This window comes from Ochlerotatus camptorhynchus, unplaced genomic scaffold (assembly GCF_037179485.1).
Source record: "Ochlerotatus camptorhynchus isolate MF236.1 unplaced genomic scaffold, CSIRO-AGI_Acam_v1.1 ptg000277l, whole genome shotgun sequence".
NCBI lineage: Eukaryota > Metazoa > Arthropoda > Insecta > Diptera > Culicidae > Ochlerotatus > Ochlerotatus camptorhynchus.
The window spans coordinates 4,616,089-4,640,062 of record NW_027040766.1 but is presented as its reverse complement, the minus strand read 5'-3'; the positions used below and the strand labels follow the sequence as shown (position 1 = coordinate 4,640,062).

The 23,974-nt window shown below is 39.8% G+C and overlaps 2 protein-coding genes across 2 annotated transcripts in view; both read left to right on the top strand.

The window, feature by feature from the left end:
* The window catches only part of LOC135706346 (pancreatic lipase-related protein 2-like), a 113,309-nt gene that overhangs the window by 11,201 nt on the left and 78,134 nt on the right, over positions 1-23,974 (top strand). The gene's annotated exons all lie outside the window — the stretch shown is intronic.
* The window catches only part of LOC135706325 (uncharacterized), a 447,494-nt gene that overhangs the window by 389,115 nt on the left and 34,405 nt on the right, over positions 1-23,974 (top strand). The window contains exon 6 of the mRNA XM_065227935.1: positions 20,409-20,586. Within this exon, the coding sequence (XP_065084007.1) occupies positions 20,409-20,586 (178 nt within the window). The remainder of the gene's footprint in view (positions 1-20,408; positions 20,587-23,974) is intronic.

Genomic DNA, 23,974 nt, shown 5'->3' with positions numbered 1-23,974 from the left:
TAATTGAGGCGAGCTTCCAGGCATCCGGAAAAACGCCATCCTTAAGCAATCGATTGAAAATAGACATAACGGGAGTGGCCAACGATGCTGAACAATTCTTGATGAAAGACGGTGGAATACGGTCCGGGCCTGGACCTTTCGATGGATCGACTGAGCAAAGGGCTTTGAGAATAGCGTCTTGACTGAAGATGAGCTGCTACAGGTGAATGTCGTATCTTGGTAGCTGATCAATGTATTGCTGCGGTGGAGGAGTTTGTTTGGGTTCGAAAACACTTCGGAAAAAGTCAGCGAAAAGGTCAGCAGAAGCGGTGTCGGTGGTGGAGCTTCTACTACGGTAGGTGACGTCAACGGGAATACCAGCTGATCTTTTCCGAGAGTTAATAAAAGACCAGAACAACGATGGATTTTCCTTGAAACCCCCTCTGGAGGTGGTTTGTGGTGACAATTAACTTTCATAATTGCAGAGGGTGGTTCAAACAGCTCGATGCAATTGGAGTCACTGACGACAGCAAGGTCAAGAAGCTTACCATTCGTGTTCACCAGATCGTTGATTTGCTTCAATCCAGCAGACAGTATGGACTCCACTACAGCGAGTTCCTGTTCTGATGAAGCATTGAGAGGCAGAAATCCTCTGACGTCCTCATCGAAGTCCCAAGCTAGATTTGGCAGATTGTAATCGCCCACAACTATGGTTTTATCGTGAGCAGGCATGGAAAATCATTTGCATTCATTTCATACATTCATTTACATTCATTTGCCTCTAACTTTTTTCATCATCAGCATTCCGCAAAATAATGTATCGAGCTTTTGTAGGTTTTATTATTAACTACAACTTTTGCTCATAACTCAAATCTGTATCTCTTATGCATCACGAATTAGAGCGGGCAGAACTTGTTACTGTTTTTCAGTTAATGTAAAACACATTCACTGAAAAACAGTAGTGGCTTCTGTTCGCTCTGGATCGTCATGCATAAGAGAAACGGATTTGACTTGTTAACAGAAGTTGTAGCTAATAACAAAACCTACAAAAGCTCAATGCATCATTTTGCGGAATTCTGTTGAAGAAAAAAGTCAGAGGCAAATGAATGTAAATGAATGCACGGCATGAATGCAAATGATTTTCCATGCCTGATCGTGAGGGTTCGCCATACCAAGGAGCTGTTGTACGGACTCAGCGTGTTTGGTGTAAATGTCGAGTTGACTATTTGGTCGAATATATATGCAGCACAGGAAGATGGATTGATGTTGTAAATCGACTTGAATACAGATTACAGATTTTTAGAAAAATATGTAGATTTTTCAAATAAGTGGATTATTTTAACGTTTTGGTATCCTTTAGCAAGCTGGGGCATTGTACATTTGTTTATTTATTTTACTTGTCCCTCTGTAGTAGTAGTTGCAAATAGCGTCTCCGTTTATGTATATTGGGTAAGCAGAGATGGGAGTGTGCGGTGGTTGTGATATGACAGTGATTTACCGGTTCTCTGTGTGGGTAAGTGTGCTCCTCTATTTCATTGCAAATGCACTATACTTACGAGAACTCATGTAAAGCTTATCACGGACAATGTAAATGTTCTGTTCAAGTGTTATAATTGCCTATCAAATCAGAGTTGTGACGAGCAGAATGATCTGATCTAGCGTTAAAAGGATAGAGATGAAGAATGTATTTCAACTCTCGCAGTCGATCACTGGCATGCGATATCACATTGCTGCTCAGATAGACATCGCGTTCAAGAGCGGGATGGCAGTGGAATTGGGCGATCTTGGATCGATCTTTGGTGATCGATCGTTTTGATCTCGATTGTCAATTTTTAGGATCGATTTTTTGTTTATTAAAAATCGTAAAAATCGATCTTTCCGTTCGATCTTTTCGATCTTCAAAGAAGCAAACGAATGTCATGTATGTGCATCGAAAAACTGATTTCCTTTCACATCAAACCTAAGTTTAATGAACATACCCTCAAAATCAGCATCAGCATAGTCGCTCTTAATGTTGTATAAAATAGGACTGAGAATAAAAATTTGAAATGTTGCCTCTTTCATTATTATGCATTATGACAGTTAGGCGACAATAGGGTTACTTTGTTTCATATCGCATAAAAATATGTTTTATGAGAAAATTGATTAATGTGATAGGGGAAAAGGATGTAATGTCGGCCTAAATACCCCTAATTTGGGCCCATACATAAGTTCAGCAATCGACTAAATTTTTAATAGCAACCATAAATATCCATTGGTACCGTCCCAAAAACGCTTTCATATAGATAAAATTGATAAATAGCTGATTTTTAGCGATGGGCCTAATCTTGGATCCATAGGCCAACATTAGAGCCATTTCCCCTATTATTTATTATTTATTATTTCTTATTTCTTCATCAACAGGCTTCTTGGCCTCAATGATGGATAAGTTGTTGCCAATGAACAAAATTAATATACATTAAAACTACACATATGTTTCAAATTATCTAAAAACATTAAGAAATCTAGCACGTAGCAAGTCACGCGGAACGTTAAAATCACATTGACTGGCAACCCGGTTGAAAACTCTCTGTATCCCAGTAATGACACTGTTCATTCCGTAATGGGTGCGGTGAGGTTGAGGTCGTAGCATCGCATTGTTTCGTAGAGATCTTGGTCGCACATACAAGTTGATTCGTTGTAGGTTTTCAATTCGACCCAGCAAGACATCAGAAACCAGCATAGCCTTAGCAACGTCTCTTCGTGTACTAAGGCTCTGAACCATTTGGTGGATTATTTTAACTTTTGGTTAAAATTTGACAGATGAAAAGTTATCGATTAACCCTGCTATCCGAGCATGGTTATTTCTGACAGACAAGAAGTTAAAGTTTGACAACCGTGGCTCGAAAACCGGTCGATCGACAGCACGGGGATTTTCGAACATAGAAAATAACTTTCGAAATGTCACTTTTAACCACGAGTTAAATTTAACTCGGCAAATGGTTCACAGCCTAAGTGTATCCAAACGAATTAGCTGACATCGGTGCTCGTAGTTTGGGAGACGAAATGGATCCCGCCATGGTAGTCGACGAAGTGCGAATCGAACAAACCGCCGTTGCACTGATTCTATTCTCTCAATTCCATTTTGGTAGTGAGGGCTCCAAACAGTCGTACAGTACTCCAATGTCGACCGAACTTATGCACAGTAGAGCGGCCTTTGACAGTAAATGTCCGTGAACTCTTTTGTTAACCGGAAGATAAAGCCTAGAGATTTTGAAGCTTTATTCACTACAAACGACACGTGCTGCTTGAAGGTCAACTGGAAGTACCAATGGTACTCCAGAAAATGAATAATCGTGGAGTTTTGGATCTTTCAGTCAAGAAAACGTGATAACTGAGCATTTTGCAGGATTTACGGTTATACGATTCATCTGGCACCAATGAGTGAATGCATCAAGTTGTTGTTGTAGAAACTGAGCGTCAGCCTCAGAACGAATCTTGAAATATAGCTTGAAGTCATCAGCAAACGAAAGCCTTGGTCCATCCAGCACTTCATTGACATCGTTGAAGTATAAAAGGAAGATGAGTGGTCCAAGATGACTTCCCTGCGGAATCCCTGACGTAATTGGAAATGAAGCTGAAGTGGATTCGCCGATGACTACTTGCGAGCGACGACCGTTCAAGTAGGACTGGAACCAATCCAAAAGAGTTCCATGAATTCCAAGCTTTTCAAGCTTCGCTACAGCAATTTGATGGTTGACCTTATCGAATGCTGCGGATAAGTCCAAATATAGAACATCCGTTTGTGCTCGTTCAAGCATACTGTCGGTTACGTAAGAAGTGAGACATACAAGGTTTGACGCGGTTGAACGACCGGGAATGAAACCATGCTGGTCTGGGCTTAAAAATTGCTTGCAATGAAAGAATAATTGGTCCATCACAACAAGCTCAAAGAGTTTGGAAACAGCGCATAACGAGGATATTCCACGATAATTATCAACATTCTTCCTATCGCCGTTTTTGTGTACAGGGAACATGTATGTACGTTTCCAGCAGGACGGAAACACTCCGGATGAAAGCGACAAGCACTTGAAGTGGCTCGAGCAAGCTTTCAATTCAGTTCTTCAAAAACACCGACGGAATTCCATTGGGACCTAAGCACGTTGACACTTTTAGTTTACGTACAGCTGTCATAATCGCATCATTGTTGACAGTGACTTCAGGCATAGCTAGCCCTAACGGCTGTGTGTTACTAGATGCTGATGATATCTGTCTATCGGATAGCAATTCGTTGGAGAAAATCCTAGAAAACTTCGAGGCAAACATGTCACATATGGCTTGGGGTTCAGAGGCTACGGTCCCATTCCACTTCATTGAAGAAGGCAGGTCACACTCGTTACGTTGCTGTTTGACATAATCCCAGAAAGATTGTGGGTGGGATTTGAGTCGTCGTTGTAAGCCCGTCTGATATCGAATATAACATCTCTTGCTAACGCGTTTATAGATTATGTTCAGCTTCACGTAGTGGTCACACAGCGATACACTCTTGTTTTTCGAAAATCTTCTTAGGGCGGCTCTCTTTTGTCTTTTCAGCCTTCGGAGTTCGGGAGTGAGCCATGGGGTACGACTAACGGCTACCGTCTTATTGGGAACATGTCGGTCGCATATTAAAGAATATGACAGAATGTCTGTGCAGCTATGTTCACATTGGTTCCGTCAAGAATGTTCTCCCAGTCTAGCGTCTCAAGAAGAAGAATGATGCTGAATCACATCATATTGTGATTATGATGTTGTTTTGTATTTGTTTGTATAAATAAGAGGTTTAGTTTGTGTATCACACATAAACCTTGACAGTTCAACTCATTCATGATTTTTCGCGAACAGCGATCCTAACATCGCAGATTGTGTTTATTTGAAAGCAAAATTAACAGGTTTTATGTGAGCAACACGTTCCTTATAATCTCTTATTGTTACCTACAAATACGAAATATCATTGCTGTTATTATATTCACAGCATTTAAAGATTTTTAAATGAATTATTCTGATAAATAAACAAATCTCTCGAAAAACATGAGCAAATGAAAATTGAAACACGTCTTTATTATCAAATTTTCAATATTTATCGTAAAGACTCGAAATCCAAATGTTTAGTCCATAAATCCAGACACTATTAAAAGTTTATTTAACTACCTACTATGCTCGAAAAAGAAAGTAAATATTATCATGACGTTAATATCGATCGGAATCACACACAGTGTTGGAAAAATATCAAAAAATCAAATCTCACCAACGCCCAAGATCACACCGCTTGCTTGCCGTAGGGTTCGGATCTGTGTGGGACCGATGGCCACAATATGTAAATGCGCCCAGGTAGCCGGTCAAATACCCCGTTCGTTGCCACCAGAAACAACGTGACTGCGATAACGGAGCCTTGAGGGACTCCGGTCTCCTCGCTGAAACTTTTCGACTGCGTGTTCCCCACCAATACACGGAATGACCGGTCGGTCAAGAAGTTTCGTATGAACTACATAATATGCCCTTTTAAGCCCAAGTTTTTAAGTTTTTCCGGGACGGCTGGCGCCCACGTCCGGTTCAAGGCCTTGGAGATGTCCAATGAGATGATTTCAACGTAGTGTTCTTGGTCGTAAGCTTCCTTGAGGACGTCCCCCAAAGTGGCAAAGTACGTGGACGTACCGAAACCTTGTCGAAAGGCATGTTGTCGGTGGTCGAGTAATCTGTTGGTCTGAATACCTTAGCCATACAGGATGTGAGAGCGATCGACCGTAACTTAGATGTGCCCCTGTCTTTTTCGTTTGCCTTCGGGATGGGCACGACGAGACTCTCCTTCCATAGCGTCGGGTAGGTATCCGAAACCCTGAGTTGGTTGAGCATCTCAAGCATGCAACACTTGCCCTCAAGGGGCAGCTTTTTTAAAAGTGGATACCCGAGATCGTCGGGTCCCGCAGATTTGCCGTTGCTGCGGCTAGAGTTCCTCACAGGAGAAAGACTCGTTGATCTCGAGGTTGTCCGTGTCGGGCAGGATGCTTAACTCAGCGACTGATGTACGGGTAGACTTTGCCAACCGCTACATTAGCCGAAATGTAAATGGTATTGTAAAATTAATTTGTGAGAAATTGGACAATATGAAAAAATCATTTTTTGTTTTTCAATTTACTGTGGCAAAACAATTAGCTGTAACGAATGACCAGCGCAGTGTATCTAGGACGATTCAGTCGGAATCGGACTAAAATACCAGACTCAAAAAACGCAAATTAGTAATTAGTAATAGTGATCATGATGATGATGTTTTTCAAGAAAATGCGAGTTTTGTGGATGTTGTAAAACAACGTAGTCGTGCAAGTAAAAGTAAAAATATTAGTAACAGTAACAAGAACAGTAACAAACAGAGTAATCCGGTCATTGTGATTAAACCAAAAGAGTCAAAACAAGCTTGCAAAGATACTCGTAAGTTTTTGAAAACACAGTTAGATCCAAAAACACACAAAATCAGTAATTTTAGAAATGGTAAAGATGGCTCTATTATTGTTGAGTGTGCAACATGAGCTGATGTAAAAAATGGTGTTGAAAGCAATCTGGGTGAAAACTATAGTGCTTTTGTTCCCACTTCGGTGCCAAGATTGAAAATAGTGGGCATGAGCGATCAGTATTCTTCCAATGTCTTCATTGACTACTTAAAAAGTCAAAATGAAGACATCGCAATAAAAGATGTAAAAGTTGTCAATGTGTTTGAAAATCCACGCTTCACTTACAACAAGTTTAGTGTTGTGATTGAAGTCGATGTAGATACGTATAATGTTTGTTATGTGCGAAAAAAGTAATTGTAGGGTTTGATCGGTGCTCGATTGTTCCCGCGATTAATGTGTTGAAACGTTTCAAATGTGGAGAATTTGGCCACAAGAGCATGGATTGCGAAAATAGTGAGAGATGCTCTAGGTGCAGCCAACAACACAAAACGTCGGATTGTATGTCAACTGTATTGAAATGTGTTATTTTTTTGAAAATGAATAAAGAACGTAAAATGAACTTGGACGTCAACCGCATTTAGTTCTGACTGTTTAGTTTATAAAAGACTGTCTGATCGAAAGAAAAGCAGCTTGCGTTTCAATAAATAACAGCCAAGTTCCAGGAATACCATCAAAGTGCAAAACAAATACAAGTAAACGCTTGATTGATTGACATTTGCGCCTTAAATTGATAAATTCTGTAGAAACCAAACTTCAAAAAAATTTCAAGATTCTGAACTTTCGACAAACTTTTTCTGAACTTTGAATGAACTCAAATTTTTAGAACGTAGGAGATCTACGGGCGCACCATTGTATGGAAAATTTACAGATTTTGTACAGATTAAAAAGCTTTTTTTACGGTGAAAACACAGAATGAAAACGACAAAAATAAAATGTGGCAACACTGATGATGGGTTTCCTTCCAGCTGGCGAAGCTGTGTAACTGATTGTAAGCTAAGAAGCTTCAACGCTTTCCGTGAGGATGGAGGATGGGGCCGCTGAAAAAGTATGAAACATTATCAAGATCTACTACGGCGATGTGTGCGTATTACAGGCTAGAGCGGACTACTCGGAATACACTGCGGGAAAATTATGAAAACCACTGTCAAGGAGCATAATAAACGGGCTAACGAGGATATTAATATAGTTGAAGTAGTTGGGGTGTAGGCAATAAATAATCCGATTGTGAGCTTGTAAAATTCTAAGGAACATTTACCTCTTCCGCGCAGAGAGAGAGCACAAGTGCACATGAAAGAAGGTCCCCTCGCTGCCATAATAAAGTGGTGTGGAAAAATGTTGATTTACGGGCTCTTCGTGGCAAATTGTTCACTGGGATGGCGGCAACAAACCTACCAATCAAAGTAAATTAAAACAAATTGCCAAGAGTTTTCACTGGGAGTAAACTAATTGAAAATTATACCGCTAATAAATCATAAAATTAATTCAAACTTTTCCTGCGATCCACCACAGTCAGTGGTATTGCGAAAAAAAAAGAGACAGAATCTTTAGCGAAACCAAATTTCGAATTGGGTCCTCTTCCTCCGGAAGAAACGTAAATGGTACATTTAAATGCAGATCGCGTTCTCGTCTGGAAATCATTAGACCCCATACATATTTTAATATCCCTGCGAACAATTTATTCGGTCACCTTTGCCAACCCAACGGCTGGACCACCTGTTCAAAACACTGGAAGAAGATACTAAAAATGTCAAAATTAGACGCTCATTTTTCATCTCTAATACTGCCCCTCACAACAGAGGTACGACGAAGGTCCAAATTTACTCCAGCGGGTTCCAGTTCAAATCCTACACAGCATCCTCCGTTTACCGGAGCAGGCAACAGGAGGGAAAAAGAAGAGTCCTACCCGCCTCAATGATTTACGACCTCACTTCCCATCCTTGAGCCCCACGAACCGCACTCACGCAAGATTCCGAGCTGCGGACGAGCAAAACTGTCAGGACAATATGATTCATTCCTGGAGCTTGGAAGCAGCCGTTCCGTAGTTGGCTCCACTGTACTCACGACAAAAGCGCTTTTAATAAAGGCAAATTAAAATATTTGCTCCATTTCCTATTGCTGGATGGGGGAGCGGCGATTTCCAATGCTAGCTGCCTTCTTCGGACCTTAGTACGGGGGAAAATTAAGTCCCCAGTTTTCCGTTACGCTGACGAGAATGGTCGTTGAAGACGCGCACCCCGTGATGATGAGTTGGGGCTTTCTTGGAAGAGAAACGGCATAATAAATCATTCAGTTGATTTTGTTACGTACCTTGTTGCTGGTGGTGAGTGCGAGAGTGGTGGAGCGTGGAGTTGTTTGCGATTCTAATTTAATTTTTGCCTTCATCCGGTAAATATAGCGGCATCAAGAGCAGCCAGCGGTTGCCAACAGGCCTACCCTTATCAGAGCAGAACGATGGGAAATTATTCATTTGATTGCTAGAACAAATGGGAGTGTCTTGTCTCTGTACAGGAGGATATTGATTTGCCAACGGATGGTACCGAGCCGAGCAGATATGGTGCCAGCTGTTGGCTTAATTTGGTAACATTTTCATATGAATCCTGATAAATGTGGGCGTCTATAATGGTATACACCTGTATGAAGAAAGAGAGAAGGCTTAGTAATTTTTATTTAGTTTCACTATAGTAAAACCTTAATGCTTATCTTTGACAGATACGCGTATTTCGTCTACAATGTGCAGACTTCTTCAGTCGAGTATTAGTACAAGACACTGAAGAAGTCTGTACATTGTAGATGAAATACGAACATCTGTTATGGATAAGGAATTAAGTTAGTGAAATTAAAAGGAAATTATTAATCCTTCTTTCTTCTATATCTATTTTCATATGTTTGTTAAGCCTTAAGAAAATTATGATCATTGTACCTGCAAAACGGAAGTGGGGTTTTGCTTGCCGATTATGAATTCAATTGACTCACAATGAACGTTGGTCCATCTCCCCGAACCCAGTCATCATAATCGAGTACCATTTGGTTGCACATCGTGCTGCTGGAGTCTGAAAAGTTATAAAACAGCGCTGCTTTTGTGCCTCAACTCACAGTGTCAATGGTATTCGTTGCTAGTTCGTTTAGCAGTATAGTTCGTTCGTTCATTCGCTTCGCTATCGAGTTTTTTTAGTCCGTTTCATCGCTACGTTCGCGTCGTGGAAGTTCCGTCATCGACAGGTGCATTGGCAAAACTAATTGCATTTGGCCAAAGTGCGTGAATTGCGGCAGTACTCACCGAGCCACTACTCGGGACTGCCCCAAGCGAACGAAATTCATCAACATCAGGAAGAAGGTGGCAACTAGCAACCAACCAGGCCGACATCGAAACAAACGCACACCACCAGCCATCACGGATGAACAATACCCGGCAATCCAGCCTCGTCGCCTGATCCCAAACCTACCCATCAACAATCAACGAGCCGCTCCTTCAGCTCAGCATCGCCTCACTGCCACAGCGGCCCTGCCAGATCAAGTTTCTGCCTCGGCGCCTGGACTATCGTATGCCCGTGTTGCCTCAAGCGATTCAGTTGAAGAATTTCCTTTCAAATTGGAAGAACAAGTAACGCTGGATTCAGAGGTGATCGTCATCCTGCGAACCTGCAAGACTCGATCTGAACAGCTTCATGCTGCCTTTTCACTCGTCACCAAGTATGGACCGTGAAGCTATAATAATTTCAAATTGGAACGCTTGTTCGCTGACGAACAAGTATAGAGAGCTACTCGATTTCCTCAACACCAAGGAGGTCGACATTGCTATTATCACCGAGACGCACTTGAAGCTTGGGGCAACGGTTGGAGAAATCGAAACGGCACCATCCTGAATGAAGACCTGCAAGAGGGCCACTATACCATCTTGGCTCCGGACACTCCCACCCGGTTGAGTCGGTCTGAGGTTCATGCGACCATCGACATCTTCGTAAGCAACATGGGACAAAACATCTCGCAACCTGTGGCATTCCAGGAGCTGAGCTCGGACCACTACCCGGTGGTCGCTTCTCGGCTAATAGATTTCAAGCAACCCGGTGAAACTACGACCGTGTTGAATGGAATCGGTTCCAGCACTGTGTCGACACCACCGTCGACTACGAAGTACATCCAGACGCCCCGAAGACGTTGACCGATGCCTGCGTTCCTTGGAGGAATCGTCATCCTGCGAACCTGCAAGACTCGATCTGAACAGCTTCATGCTGCCTTTTCACTCGTCACCAAGTATGGACCGTGAAGCTATAATAATTTCAAATTGGAACGCTTGTTCGCTGACGAACAAGTATAGAGAGCACCATCCTGAATGAAGACCTGCAAGAGGGCCACTATACCATCTTGGCTCCGGACACTCCCACCCGGTTGAGTCGGTCTGAGGTTCATGCGACCATCGACATCTTCGTAAGCAACATGGGACAAAACATCTCGCAACCTGTGGCATTCCAGGAGCTGAGCTCGGACCACTACCCGGTGGTCGCTTCTCGGCTAATAGATTTCAAGCAACCCGGTGAAACTACGACCGTGTTGAATGGAATCGGTTCCAGCACTGTGTCGACACCACCGTCGACTACGAAGTACATCCAGACGCCCCGAAGACGTTGACCGATGCCTGCGTTCCTTGGAGGAGGTAAGTAACAAAATGAGCTCTCTCCCAGATTGTGCAAAGCTAACAAAAATTCTTAAAAATAAGCCAAGACCCATTCCCCCACTTGTGCCGTTGAATCAACCCAATGATTCAGTTGCTCATCTGATAACCCCTGAAGAGAAGGCTGATGCTATAGGTCAACATTTCGTCAACTCGCATCTCGGACTGAACATGCCTAGTCCATACGATACTGCAGTTGCGGTAAATGCAACCAACCTCCATCGTATTCTTAACAACTGAGGCATTCCACGAAGGTTCGCAAATCGATCCTGACCGATCATTTCCAATTACGCTGAAACTTTGCACAGTTGTTCCTTTTTAGTAAAGGCGCCATTTTGTGCTCTCAGTTTTTCATATTGAATTACGACTACTTTTTGAAAAGGGCCTGTGTAAAAATAGTACTAATGAGTTTAAAAATATATCTTGCCGAAACGCTTTGTTCGATTGATTTGGGGTCTAGAGCAAAGTTGTAGATATTATTTTGGCAATTGTGTAAAAAATATACACTGTAAAAAAATTCGTTTGTATCAATAAAAAAAATTATATTTATTTTTAAAAAAGTTAATTTCTCAAAAAGTACATTTTTGAAAATTTTCGTTTTAAGCCTCATTGAAGCTCATAATGTTTGCTACTAACTGGCAAAGTTTGGTGATGGTAAACTGGTTTTTTGAATATTTCACGATTTTTACATTTTCATTAAAAACACATTTTTTTTAACCGTGTATATTTTTTCAAGAATTGCGCTTTTCTACACAGGCCCTATCGGAAAAGTAGTCGGGGTTCGCTATTACAATTTGTAATAGCGAATCCCGACTACTTTTTTATTTTAAAATCTCAACTTAAATCCACAAAATACATTTATCTGCTCTTTTTTACTTTTCTTTTATTCGAAAACCTTATGGACAAATGATACATAATTTATTTTCATTGTAATACACTTACTTTCTATTTTATTTACATAACTTCTTAAATACATCAAATATTTTGGCATCATTATCATAACAGTTTGAGTATCGTTTGGCTTTAATTTTATTTTCTGATACAGGAATGAAAGAATGAAACTTTTGAGTTCCTTGAATTATTTTTGCATTATTATATTGCTCGTTGAGGTGTGAAGCCATACATTCGTATTCCTCTGTTGTGGCAAAACTAAATGATAATTTTGTTAATTCTTCTTCTTTTCGATTATTTGCCCAATTATAAAGCTCTCTTGCATTTTTTATTGGATGTTCACGTTCTTTGGACAAACTTGCTCTAGTAGCCATACGTTTTATTGTACCTCCAATAGCGTCACAAGGACCTTTCCCATGTGATGTTGCAAAGAAATGCCATTCGGCTTCAATTCCATACTTTGATTTAAATTTACAAAGGCTAGCAAAAATTTTCCGGTTCTTGTACTGTGACGCGGCTCCATCGGACATAAAATAAATCTTGTTGATATTTTTACTTTGGTTAAGCGTAAAAAACTTATCATTTTAGAAATAAATAAGTTAACAGCCACTGAGTCATGCCTTAACTCTTCAGAAATTATAATAAAACTTAAATTTTTAACTTGCATATTTTCTCTAAACTATATAACAAATGGATGAATGGTAGCTTGTTGGACATTCCAGTGATGAGACTGAACTTCATCCTGTAACACAAAGCTGTAGTTTTCGGAAAAATCGCAAGTAACTAAAAATTCACCTTCTTGCAAATTATTTCGTGTAGTTTTCAAAAAATTAGATTGCTGTGTTTTTATGAAATCATGTGGTGTCAAACTGTGTAAAATTAGATTGATGTTTTCATGCGTTGTGCACACGCAAACATTGTGGGTTCCAGAGCTGGTTAAAAGTTTACATTGCTTAGGGCGGAGTTTTGCAAATGAAGAGAATCCAATTTTTCGTTTATAAGCTTCTCTCAAAGTCGTCATTAGTAATCTTTTTTGAATAGCTGGTCGTTTTCCTTCTTTCTGCACAGACACATAATCTTTTTGACCAGGCATTGCCCGGCTTGTATCATCATCTTCAAAAAAATTTATGACTGCCAATTTTGTTTCATCACTTAAGGCAGTGCCATATTTTGCGGTTTTTGACGAATGACCTTCCTTTATCAACTTAGCCTCTGTTGCAATATATCTAGGTAAAAAGGTAAATGAATCATTAAACAATGACGATGTTCCTTAATAAGTAAAAAAAATCTCCTTAAAATAGATCGGGTTGCTCCTTAAATGATTGATCAAAATACGTTAAAAATCTTAAAATGCTCAGTAAATATTTAAAGTACGCTCCCTAAAATAGAGAAAACTGTACATTAAGCATTTGAAAATGCTCCTTAGTATGCACCGCTTTGCACCATTTTGAAGTGTAATTGTACCATATATCATCGGAAAAGCTGCTGTAGAAAGGTTAATAAGTACCATGAAATCAGTTAAAATGTTCAGTAAATCATTGTGTGCATTTGTGCATTTTTACTGAATATTTCAGCTGATTTCATGGTACTTATTATCCTTTCTACAGCAGCTTTTCCGATGATATATGGTACAATTACACTTCAAAATGGTGCAAAGCGGTGCATACTAAGGAGCATTTACAAATGCTTAATGTACAATTTTCTCTATTTTAGGGAGCGTACTTTAAATATTTACTGAGCGTTTTAAGATTTTTAACGTATTTTGATCAATCATTTAAGGAGCAACCCGATCTATTTTAAGGAGATTTTTTTTACTTATTAAGGATAATTTCATCTGTTTTATTGAGCAAAAGTAGGGCTGCCATATATCTACTAGCATTAAATTGATCCATAACTTTTTGTGTTGACCATGAATAAGGCAATAACGATAAAATTAATAATTTTTCACTTCTTGCAGTGGATGCATTGGAAAACTTTTCCTTCATGTTTTCTAAAATTTCTTTGAGTTCATTCACTTCGTCAGCCTCAGGCTCGAAGTTGAAAAGATTCTTTCTAATACCTTCGTTGATTTCACGGTGCTTCTTTTCGGGGTAGTGGATGTAGTTGAGTTTTCCCACGTCTATCGGTGATACCTGGATTCCTGCAATGCCTCGGTTGAATATCTCGATGTTGACTGGTTGAGTAAATTCTTGGTACGATTGAACTGAAGTAACTGATGTCATTGATGGTACAGTTGTAAGGCTTTCACAGCTCGGTGCGACAGGTACTATCACTGTAGTTGGCATCTTTGAGCTTCCGGCAACATGCTGTTCCTCGTTTGAGATCAAAAGAGCTTGTTTATCAACACGAAGACGACAGGACGTGCAAATGCGAAAACCAGTATTCAATCCTGATGCTTCAGAATATCAAATCGATTTTAATTTCTGGATGGTAATATTCGAAATATTCCTCAGCTCTTTCGAGCACTTGACTTCCTCGAACGGCCGAATGCACCTGATAAAACATGCTCGTTCACTCATGTTGCTTCCTGTATTAAAAAAATTAAAAATAATAATCTTTAAAAATGATTTCATTGAAATACAACTGAAGGTTATGCTTACCTTTTAACCAAATGGTGTTACACTTATTTCCTATGATAACTTTTTAAGATGTATGCGGTAAAAAGCAATCTTTGTGATCAACTGCTTGTTTTCACCATTCAAACTCATTTAAGTATCAGATCGATAGGTATAATTTCTACATTAGGTACAGACAGATGTTTTTGGTGTTCACTACTACAGTGTTGAGTATTTGACTTATTACCGTTAAGATCACTGATACAACTATGCAAAATTGAAGACAATGAATAAAAAAGAAAATTAATCGCTAGTTTGAGCATCATTTCACTTTTATTTAGTTCTAGCTCAATATTCATCAAATGAATTTTTTAGTTTTGTTAGTAACGATACCTTTTCATGGTATCAGATGTAATGAATCCTAACTTTTCAATAGGGCCTGTGTAGAAAAACACTAATGAAATAAACATATCTATATTGCAAAAACGGCTTGCTTGATTGCATTGGTGTCTTGGAGAAAGTTGTGCAAAATTAAAATGCAATTCTTTAAAAAATATACACGGTTGAAAAACATGTGTTTTTAATGTAAATGTAAAAATCGTGAAATTTTCAAAAAATCATAACTTTTTTGTTTTTGAAATACCATCACCAAACCTTGCCAGCTTGTAGAAAATATTATGAGCTTCAATGAGGCTTAAAACGAAAATTTTCAAAAATGTACTTTTTGAGAAATTATTTTTTTAATAAGAAATATATTTTTTTTCATTAAAACAAACGATTTTTTTTACAGTGTATATTTTTAACATTATTGCCAAAATAATATCTACAACTTTGCTCAAGACACCAAATTAATCGAACAAAGCGTTTCAGCAATATAAATTTTTTAACTCATTAGTACTATTTATAGAAAAGTAGTCGTGATTCAATTTGAAGAACTGATAACACAAATTGGCATCTTTACTAAAAAAGAACTACTGTGCAAATTTTCATCAAAATCGGAGCCGACAAATTAAAAAAAATTAAAAAATTCGTCAATCTGTAGAGAATTGCTGTTCTTTCCTGTGGAATGCGAGATTACGGCTGACGAACTGTAGGCCTGTACCAAATCATCTAAAAATATGAAGACCCCAGCTTTCAACCAAATCATGAATTTGGAACTCAAACACCTGAGTTCCAGATTCTTCAATCTGCCGAGGAAAACAACTTATTGCTCGAGGAGCAGTTTGGCTTCCGTGAAGGACGCTCGACTGTTCACCAGCTCACTCGAGTAACAAACATTCTAAAACGGAACAAGACTGTATCTAAAACATCTGCCATGGCATTGTTGGACGTTGAAAAAGCGTTCGACAGAACATTCAGAGTTTCTCTCAATGGCATCACATCGGATGCTTTCCTCATCGGTGCGGGTGTCCCACAGGGAAGCATGGATGGCCCCATCTTGTTCAACCTGTTCACCTCCGATATGCCGGCTCTCCCTGATGGTGGATCGTTGTCACTGTTCGCAGATGACACATCCATCATCTTTAACGGTAGGGTCATCGGAGCTTTGACCGCCAAACTTCAGGGAGGCCTAAATGTCCTGTCAGAATACTGCAACAGCTGGAAGATCCGTATCAACGCGGCAAAGACCCAGGTCATCATCTTTCCTCATTCCTCATTCCAAATCACCCAGACTTGTTCCGTCTGAGAATAATAACATCAACTTGAACGGCACAATGGTGAAATGGTCAAAAGAGATAGTATACCTCGGCCTTACACTCCACAGCAAGCTGCTTTTCAGGGAACACACTGACAAAACAAAAACCAAATGTAACACCCTGATGAGATCCTTATATCCACTCATCAACAGGCGATCCACTCTATCCCTAAAAAACAAGCTTGCTGTCTATAAGCAAGTAATCCTTCCTGTAATAGAATACGGGGTGCCAATCTGGGAGAGTAGCGCAAATTCCCATCACCTCAAATTACAAAGGATCCAGAACAAGTTTTTGATAATGATCCTCAACAGTCCTCCACGAATGAGGAACTCTGAGTTCCATCGCCTGGCTGGTCTTCAGACGCTGGAGTTATAGAGAACAGCTACCATCCAAAGGATCAGAAATTGCTGTAGGCAATCCGATCAGCTGGTCATTAGGGATCTGGCACGTTAGGTTAAGGTTTAGATTAAGTAGGTAGCTTATAATAAATTTAAATTCAATCAAAACACACCCCCAAGGGGTATTCTGTAAACTAGTCGAAAACGCAAATATTAAATTAGAACAGCAAATGAGTAGCGGCGCCGGTGATGTAGTGGTAAGCGTGATTACCTCTCACCCCAGCAGGCCTGGGTTCAATCCCAGTCGGCGCCGCCGGGATGTTCTGAGGCATAACATCTCTGATGGAAGCCGGTGGTCCCCGGTTCATGAGTTGTGATGGGTCGATAGGTAGGGTCCAGGTGTGGGAGCTGCCTCCCTGGCGTCGGTAGCATTGGTGCTCAGCACGGAAAACAAGATCGACGGAAAGCAAATCAAAGGAAAAAAAAAACAGCAAATGAAATAAAGATGAAGAGCCAGGTAGGCTAATCAATTAAAATGTTAAATCAATGTTCTATCATAATCAACAGAAATAAACATAATGTTACTACTACTGCTTCAACTCATTTTCGCTTCGGACGGTGGGTGAGCAGGTAGCAGCAGCAGTAGGAAGGCAGCGGTTCCTGTCAAACACACAGCGTTAGAGTTTTGCACCTCGAACCTTGCGCGTCGTTCCCGTCGAGATCACTGGCTATTGGCAGCACCGTCACCTCGATGACGCAAGCGCTCCGAAGTGGATCCACCTCCTTGCCTGAATGACAACGATCCCACGTTCTACAAATCTCGATTACTTTTTCGAAAGGACATATCAGCTTTTGTAAACAACGGATTTTATCGTCGGTTCGGCGTAGCTGAAAGCTCGCCCACGCAAACTGACACCACTATATCAGGTAGGGAAAAAAATTCCCTATCTGATGGTAGTGTTAGCATGCGTGGGTGAGCTACCTGTTACGCCAAATCGACGATCAAATGCGTTGTTTGCAAAAACTGATACATCCCTTCGAAAAAGTAACCGAGAAATACTTTTTGGGCTGTGTACCAATTGCCGAGTTAAATTTAACTCATGGTTAAACGTGAAATTTCAAAAGTTATTTTGCCAAAATTTGACTTCTAGTCGGTCAGAAATAACCACGCTCGGATAGCAGGGCTATTCGATAACTCATCTGTCACTTTTAACCACGAGTTAAATTTGACTCGCCCATTGGGACACAGCCTTGGAAGTAAAATTAGGGACCATTCATAAATGACGTAAAATTACCCCCCCCCTTCGTAGCGTGTTTTGCTATACCTAATACATGGCTGGTCACAACTTCTGAAACCCCTCTTCCCCCTAAACTACTACGTTATTTATGATCCATCCATTATTTTGCATTAGAAAACAGGGTGTTTCTGTGGTGGGAAAAAAAAAGGATTTCCCTACACGGATTACAGATTTCTGTACCAAGCACTGAAATTATCAGACGGTACCTCTATTTATGCTTTTAGGTAAGCTAAGATAAATTTATGCTATAGAACGGTTTATATAAATCTCAGATTTTTTTCTTTATAAAGATTTGTAAAATCCCAGAATTTTCCAAGTAGGAAGGACTTACAATGCTTATCTCTTAGCATAAATAGATGTACCGTCGATTTTTTCATTGTTATGTATTGAAATTCGACAGTGAGCGTTGAAAAGGGCCTACTTGCAATGATCGATTTTCTCCTTACATTGCTATAGATAACCCAAGTAACATTGCAGGTTTTATCACGGTTTTATAGCATTCTACAAGTCTAAATCATGGTCTACAGAACCTTCATAAAACTTGGGAAGCGAAACAATTCAAGCTGAACATTAGGTCCTAATTAACATTGACAAGATTCCTTCGTCGACTTTCTCCTTGTATCCCCTTGGCCATGTAAAGACATTCCCAGGTATTTTCAGCACACAGATCGATAAAAGAAGCTTTTATCTAGCATCTCTTATACGACAAACACATCAAGAAACGATTATATGCTCCAGTTATTAACGAAAGAGAAAGTCGACGAATTGAATCGATCAATGTTACTTAGGACCTAAAGCAATGTTCAGCTTGAAAACTATCTGAATTTTTTTCAATGTAGTGCTGTAACAGGTTGTATTGGCTATTAAAAGCAACAGCTAACGCACCGAGAAATGTTAATCCAAGCGAGTTAATAACAAAAGATAAAACCGATCATCGCGGTTACGTTCTTATGTATGCTAACTGTAGAATTTGTAATCTGGGATAGATATGGAAGTCACTTTTTTCCCACCTCAGAAGCGTCCAGTGTTCTTATGCCAAATGATGCATGTGCGTCTACATAACAATATTTTTGCTCTATCGGTAGATAAAAGATGTGCCGAGAACTTACTGGAGGGACTTATGACTAATCGAGATATTCCCGATAAACTACGAAATGTTGCATAACATTGGTGCAAAATTGTGCACTTCCTTTTTTTTGTGCGTTTTTTTTTACATTTTGAAGTTGAATCGCTATGGAAACCTTATTACTAATCAATCTCAGTACTACATAAAAATGTCAAGAGCACAAATATCAGCTCTTACAAAACTTATAACAAAGAAACTGGAACTTCACGTTTGCTGCAGTGCAGTACACAAGGAGTTTCAATTTCATGAGCGATGTCACAACTGTCCAAGATTTGTTATTAAGCCATCATGACGGTCATTGTTGAACGCTTCAATGAATCATCTGAAGAAAGCCTTACTCATATCTGATTGTAATTTAGGAACCAAATGTAATGTAATATGTATGCGCATTTTTATGAGATCCTGATTTTAACCAAGTTTTACTAAGTAGGAAATCCAAAATATGTACATAGGACCGAAATCATAGGTTGCTTCTAATGTATTTTAAATCAATATCTAGAAAAATGCAAAAAAAAATCACTACACAGCTTAACGTAGTCTACGTCAACCATATCCATTCTTATACACAACCCCACAATTTTTATTTTTATTTAACAATACGTTTCGATTACTTTTTCAAAGGGATGCATCTGCTTTTATAAACAAATATTCAAACGTCAATTTGGGTAATGTCTCCCCAACAAGATGGTGATGTTAGTTTGTTAATCAATGTATAACATTTAAACAACGACAACACTAAAAAACATCAACGAACCAAAAGATTTTCCCATCCATAATCTCAAGAAAACCGGAACCAAAACCGTTTCCTCTCCTGTCAACCAAGCAACAAATATCTTCATATTTTCCGCAACAATTTACCTCCGAAGGAAAAATCCCTCGAATAACACTTGAGAGCATTCGCCATAAAAAAAACAAACCCTCCCCCAGCGGCAGCCGGGAAGAATGAAATAACTTATAAAGCAACATGTTGCAATATGCGTGGCAGCTTCACTTCCTAGAAGAAACGAATCAAGAATATCAACCACCACCGTCAGCTCCACGTCAGGAAGGAAGCGGCCCGCCGCCCGGAGAAGATCCGGCACAGAGGGAAGCACATCTACGGCATCATTTCCATATATCTCCTTCCTTGGTCTTGTGCAATCCGCGTCCGACGCCTCTAAACAAAACCGACCCAGCATCAACGTGAAGAAATCCCCCGGAGCTCACAGAAATCCGTCATCTCGAGCTCGGAGAAAACAGTCATTCTCTGCGCTGCAACCCAACCCATCCTTCTAGAATCAAAACCTCACTCGTTTCATCATATTCGCAATGGCATCCTATCATAGTTTTATTCACATCTACCCACTTATATGGCATACGAGAGTGAGTATATTGTTTGGCTTTATTTCCAGCGCCCGAGGTCCTGATCGTAGACGAGGAAGGCGAACCGCTCTACGACAAGTACTACGAAGTCGGTTCGACGATAAAGCTGATGTGCCGAATACGGCACATGTCGATGCTGCGATCCGCCGTCTACTGGATCCACAACGAGAACATCTTGAACCACGACGTCCAGAGGGGCGGCATCAGGTGAGTTCACCCCCTCCTATTTCGACCCAGTTTAATATTGGTTTAGTGTTTTACGATCGTTCATCTGTTTATAATGAAGAAAACGGTTGGATTCAGGTTGAGATTTTAATAGCACCCGCGCTAAGTCAGTGAACGTAGTTAATTAAGTTCCTCGCTCTAGACGGCAAGAGCAAATAAGACAAGTTCACCCGTGGGGAAACTCCGCGTACACAAAGAGCAGCCCAAAATAAATTACTGAAAATGTACATCCTCGAGAAGTTGCAATTCCCGTATTTCTATTGAGCGTCATCTGCACTCGAGTGAAACAGAATTGCAATAACAACCGTTCGGTAGCAGTGTCTGTGCCACCCACACTCTCATCCCACTTCCAATTTCAGCAGTTTTCATTCAATTAAACTGTTCCTTTTGAAAACCGCCACCGTCTGCTTCAAAGTTCATATTCCTTCATCCATCCAAGCGCGTCCAATCCTCTACGGGAGAAAAGGAAAGAAAACAAATTGGGACAAGTTTCAAGTTGCTTGCTGGAAATGACAGAGACTCTTCAACACATCGTCGTCGGTCGCCGTCGTCTTCTGTGTATGTGTTTATTTTGATTTCGAAATAAAATACGAACCCAAGCCAAATCCAATGGCAAAAGCAGCACCAAATTTTCCGACTCTTATTTCAATTTCCATTTCATTTTCCCCCCAGTCTTTCCAGCCGGGCAGCAGCGGGTGGGATGTGATGGCACTCTGTCTTTCGCTTCGTCCTAATTGAAGAGTCATTGCCGGCAGTAGACTGACTGTCGACACGCCCGGCTGGGGATGATCAGTTTTAGGTGAATTGCTTTTTCGCTTGATCCTGAATGGTTTCGTGATGCAAGTGGATTTTTTTTTTTTTGAGTTCATGATTCAGGATTGGAATGTTAGTTGAACAATCAGAAGAGCTTTAAAGCACAAACGAAGTGACAGACGGAGTGGCTCGAAAACTTTGGTGAAGAATCTGCTATTGCAATTTTTCAGCGGACCACCAAATGTACTAGAATGTTTTGGTTCTATCACTTTCACTCTACTGAAAACTGAAATGCATGAAAAAATGACAAAATGATACACTCTATGAACACTGTCAAAGATCATTACACACAAAATCAACTTTGTTCAAATCAAAACAAAAATACTAGCACATCTGGTGGCTGATGGCACAATAGACTGGCCCACAAAAATAAAAGTTCTAATTTTCCACGGGCCAACCTCTAGATTTGTGCCTTTAGGTGAGAAAACTATTATCTGAAAGTGTTAGCTCATTTAGTTGTAGGATGAGCTGGCGCTTTTAGCATAGAGGTAACTCTAAGAATAGAAGGTCCCGAAATAACATGCTCAACTTTTTGGCTCAGCTCTGGTACTATCTTCGGTCCCAAGCTAATCGATTCACCCCTCGAAACATAGGAAAATTCACTAACCTCTCATTTTATCTGTCAAACTTTCATAGCGAATCAAAACAAACATAGTGTAGTACTGGAATTTATACTAGAATGGGGTACGTTAGTCGATTTGCTTGGGACCAATTGGCTATTCAAGTAGTGAGCCAATTTAAAATCGTTAGTTTCGTATTGATTGTTGCTTTTAGTTTGCATTTTATATAGAGATTTTGAATTAAATACATGAAAAAGTAACACTCCTACAATCTATCGATCATAAAAAAAGTTTCCTTATTATCGATAAATGAATATCTTAATGTGGTATGATACCAGATTTCGGTATGCTTGTGGTATAAAACCTTGTTTTGATATTGTTCAGTTATCGAAATATTTTGCAAAATATCAAATGAATACCAAAATAACAAAATGTGATCTTTCAGTTTTTAGACAATAGTGGTGGATGCGCCAATGTGAAAAAGTCACCCCCATAGCGGTTCAAAATGAGATGAACGCTCTAAAACAGAGTCAAAAGTCAATATCTGACTTTGGCTCAGAAATTGAGAAATTATCAGCAAAATTAGCGGCAGCCCATGTATCAATGGGTACCTTTCCAAATGAGGCTGCAGCTGTAAACATTGTGGAGCCAATTGCGGTTCAATCATTTATTACTGGGTTGAAAGACCCGTCGACCAAGTTTTTCCTGAAAGCGAGAAATCCGTCGACTTTAAATAAGGCAATTTCCGATGCATTGGAATGTCAGACGACAAATGCTGACACTACCAATGATAATATGATGGCACTGTGGTGCACATCGAATGGAATGAGCCGCAACAATAGCTTTCATGCGAGAGGTCGCAGAGGTTACGGTGGATATCGCGGGTACCAAAATACTCGTGGTAGAGGTTATGGACGTGGTAGAGGACAATACCAAAACTACCACCAGAGAAATTTTGACCAAAATTACCAGCCTCAATTCCATCATAATGGAAGAGGGAGTAGAGTCAACCGACCACAACGTTTCGGAAATTACAGTAATACTGGTAACGGTCACAGGGTACATACGGCAAATGTGGTTGAACCCGTTCCAGAGCAACCACGTGAGCGTCAACATGTTAACCAAAATCAACAACCCAATCAGCCAGCAGAGGAGGCTAATCTAATTGATCTCTTTCGCTAATTTTAGCGCAAAAAAAGCTCTTCGAGCAAAATTTATGCTGTTTAGCAATAAATTAGAATTAATAGTAGATAGTGGAGCGTCCTGTTGCCTACTTGATAAAAAGTATGTTCCCGAAGGTATAAAAATTGACAGGTCAGTTACCATTGAAGTCAGAGGAGTAAATGGGATTTGTAGACACAACATTGGGACATGATTCAATAGAATATCCCATTAGGTTTCACATTATGGAACAGTTGCCATCAAATGTTATAGGTTTGATTGGCACTAATTTTTTGAAAAAATTTGGAGCTCGAATTGATTTTGCTAAAATGAAAATGGAATTCACTATTCCAAATGGAAGGTTAAATTTCACAATACCCCCCAGATTTGGATATATAACATACATTGAGACAGAGTTAGTCGAAACATGTGTGGTACTGAGCCAGAGGGTTCAACCAAATGTGTTCGTGGGTAATTCTATAGCACATCCTGTAAATGGTAGAATACCGATTCAGCTGGTAAATATTTCAAATAAACCAGCCATTATTAAAGATTTTACACCAAAGATAGCATTAGCTAAAAATTATAATGTTATCGAATTAAAAAATGACGAGCAAAAATTTAACAAAGATCGAGCGAATAAATTATTGGATGAATTGAAATTGAATCACTTATCTGGTAGTGATGAAAAATCAATTAAGCAAATATGTTTGAAATACTCAGACATATTTTGTCTAAAAGGCGATAAGCTTGGTACAACCAATGTTTATTGCCCGTCATTGACGGTGAAGCCAAATAGTCAACCGTCATTTTGTAAACCATATAGACTTCCCTTT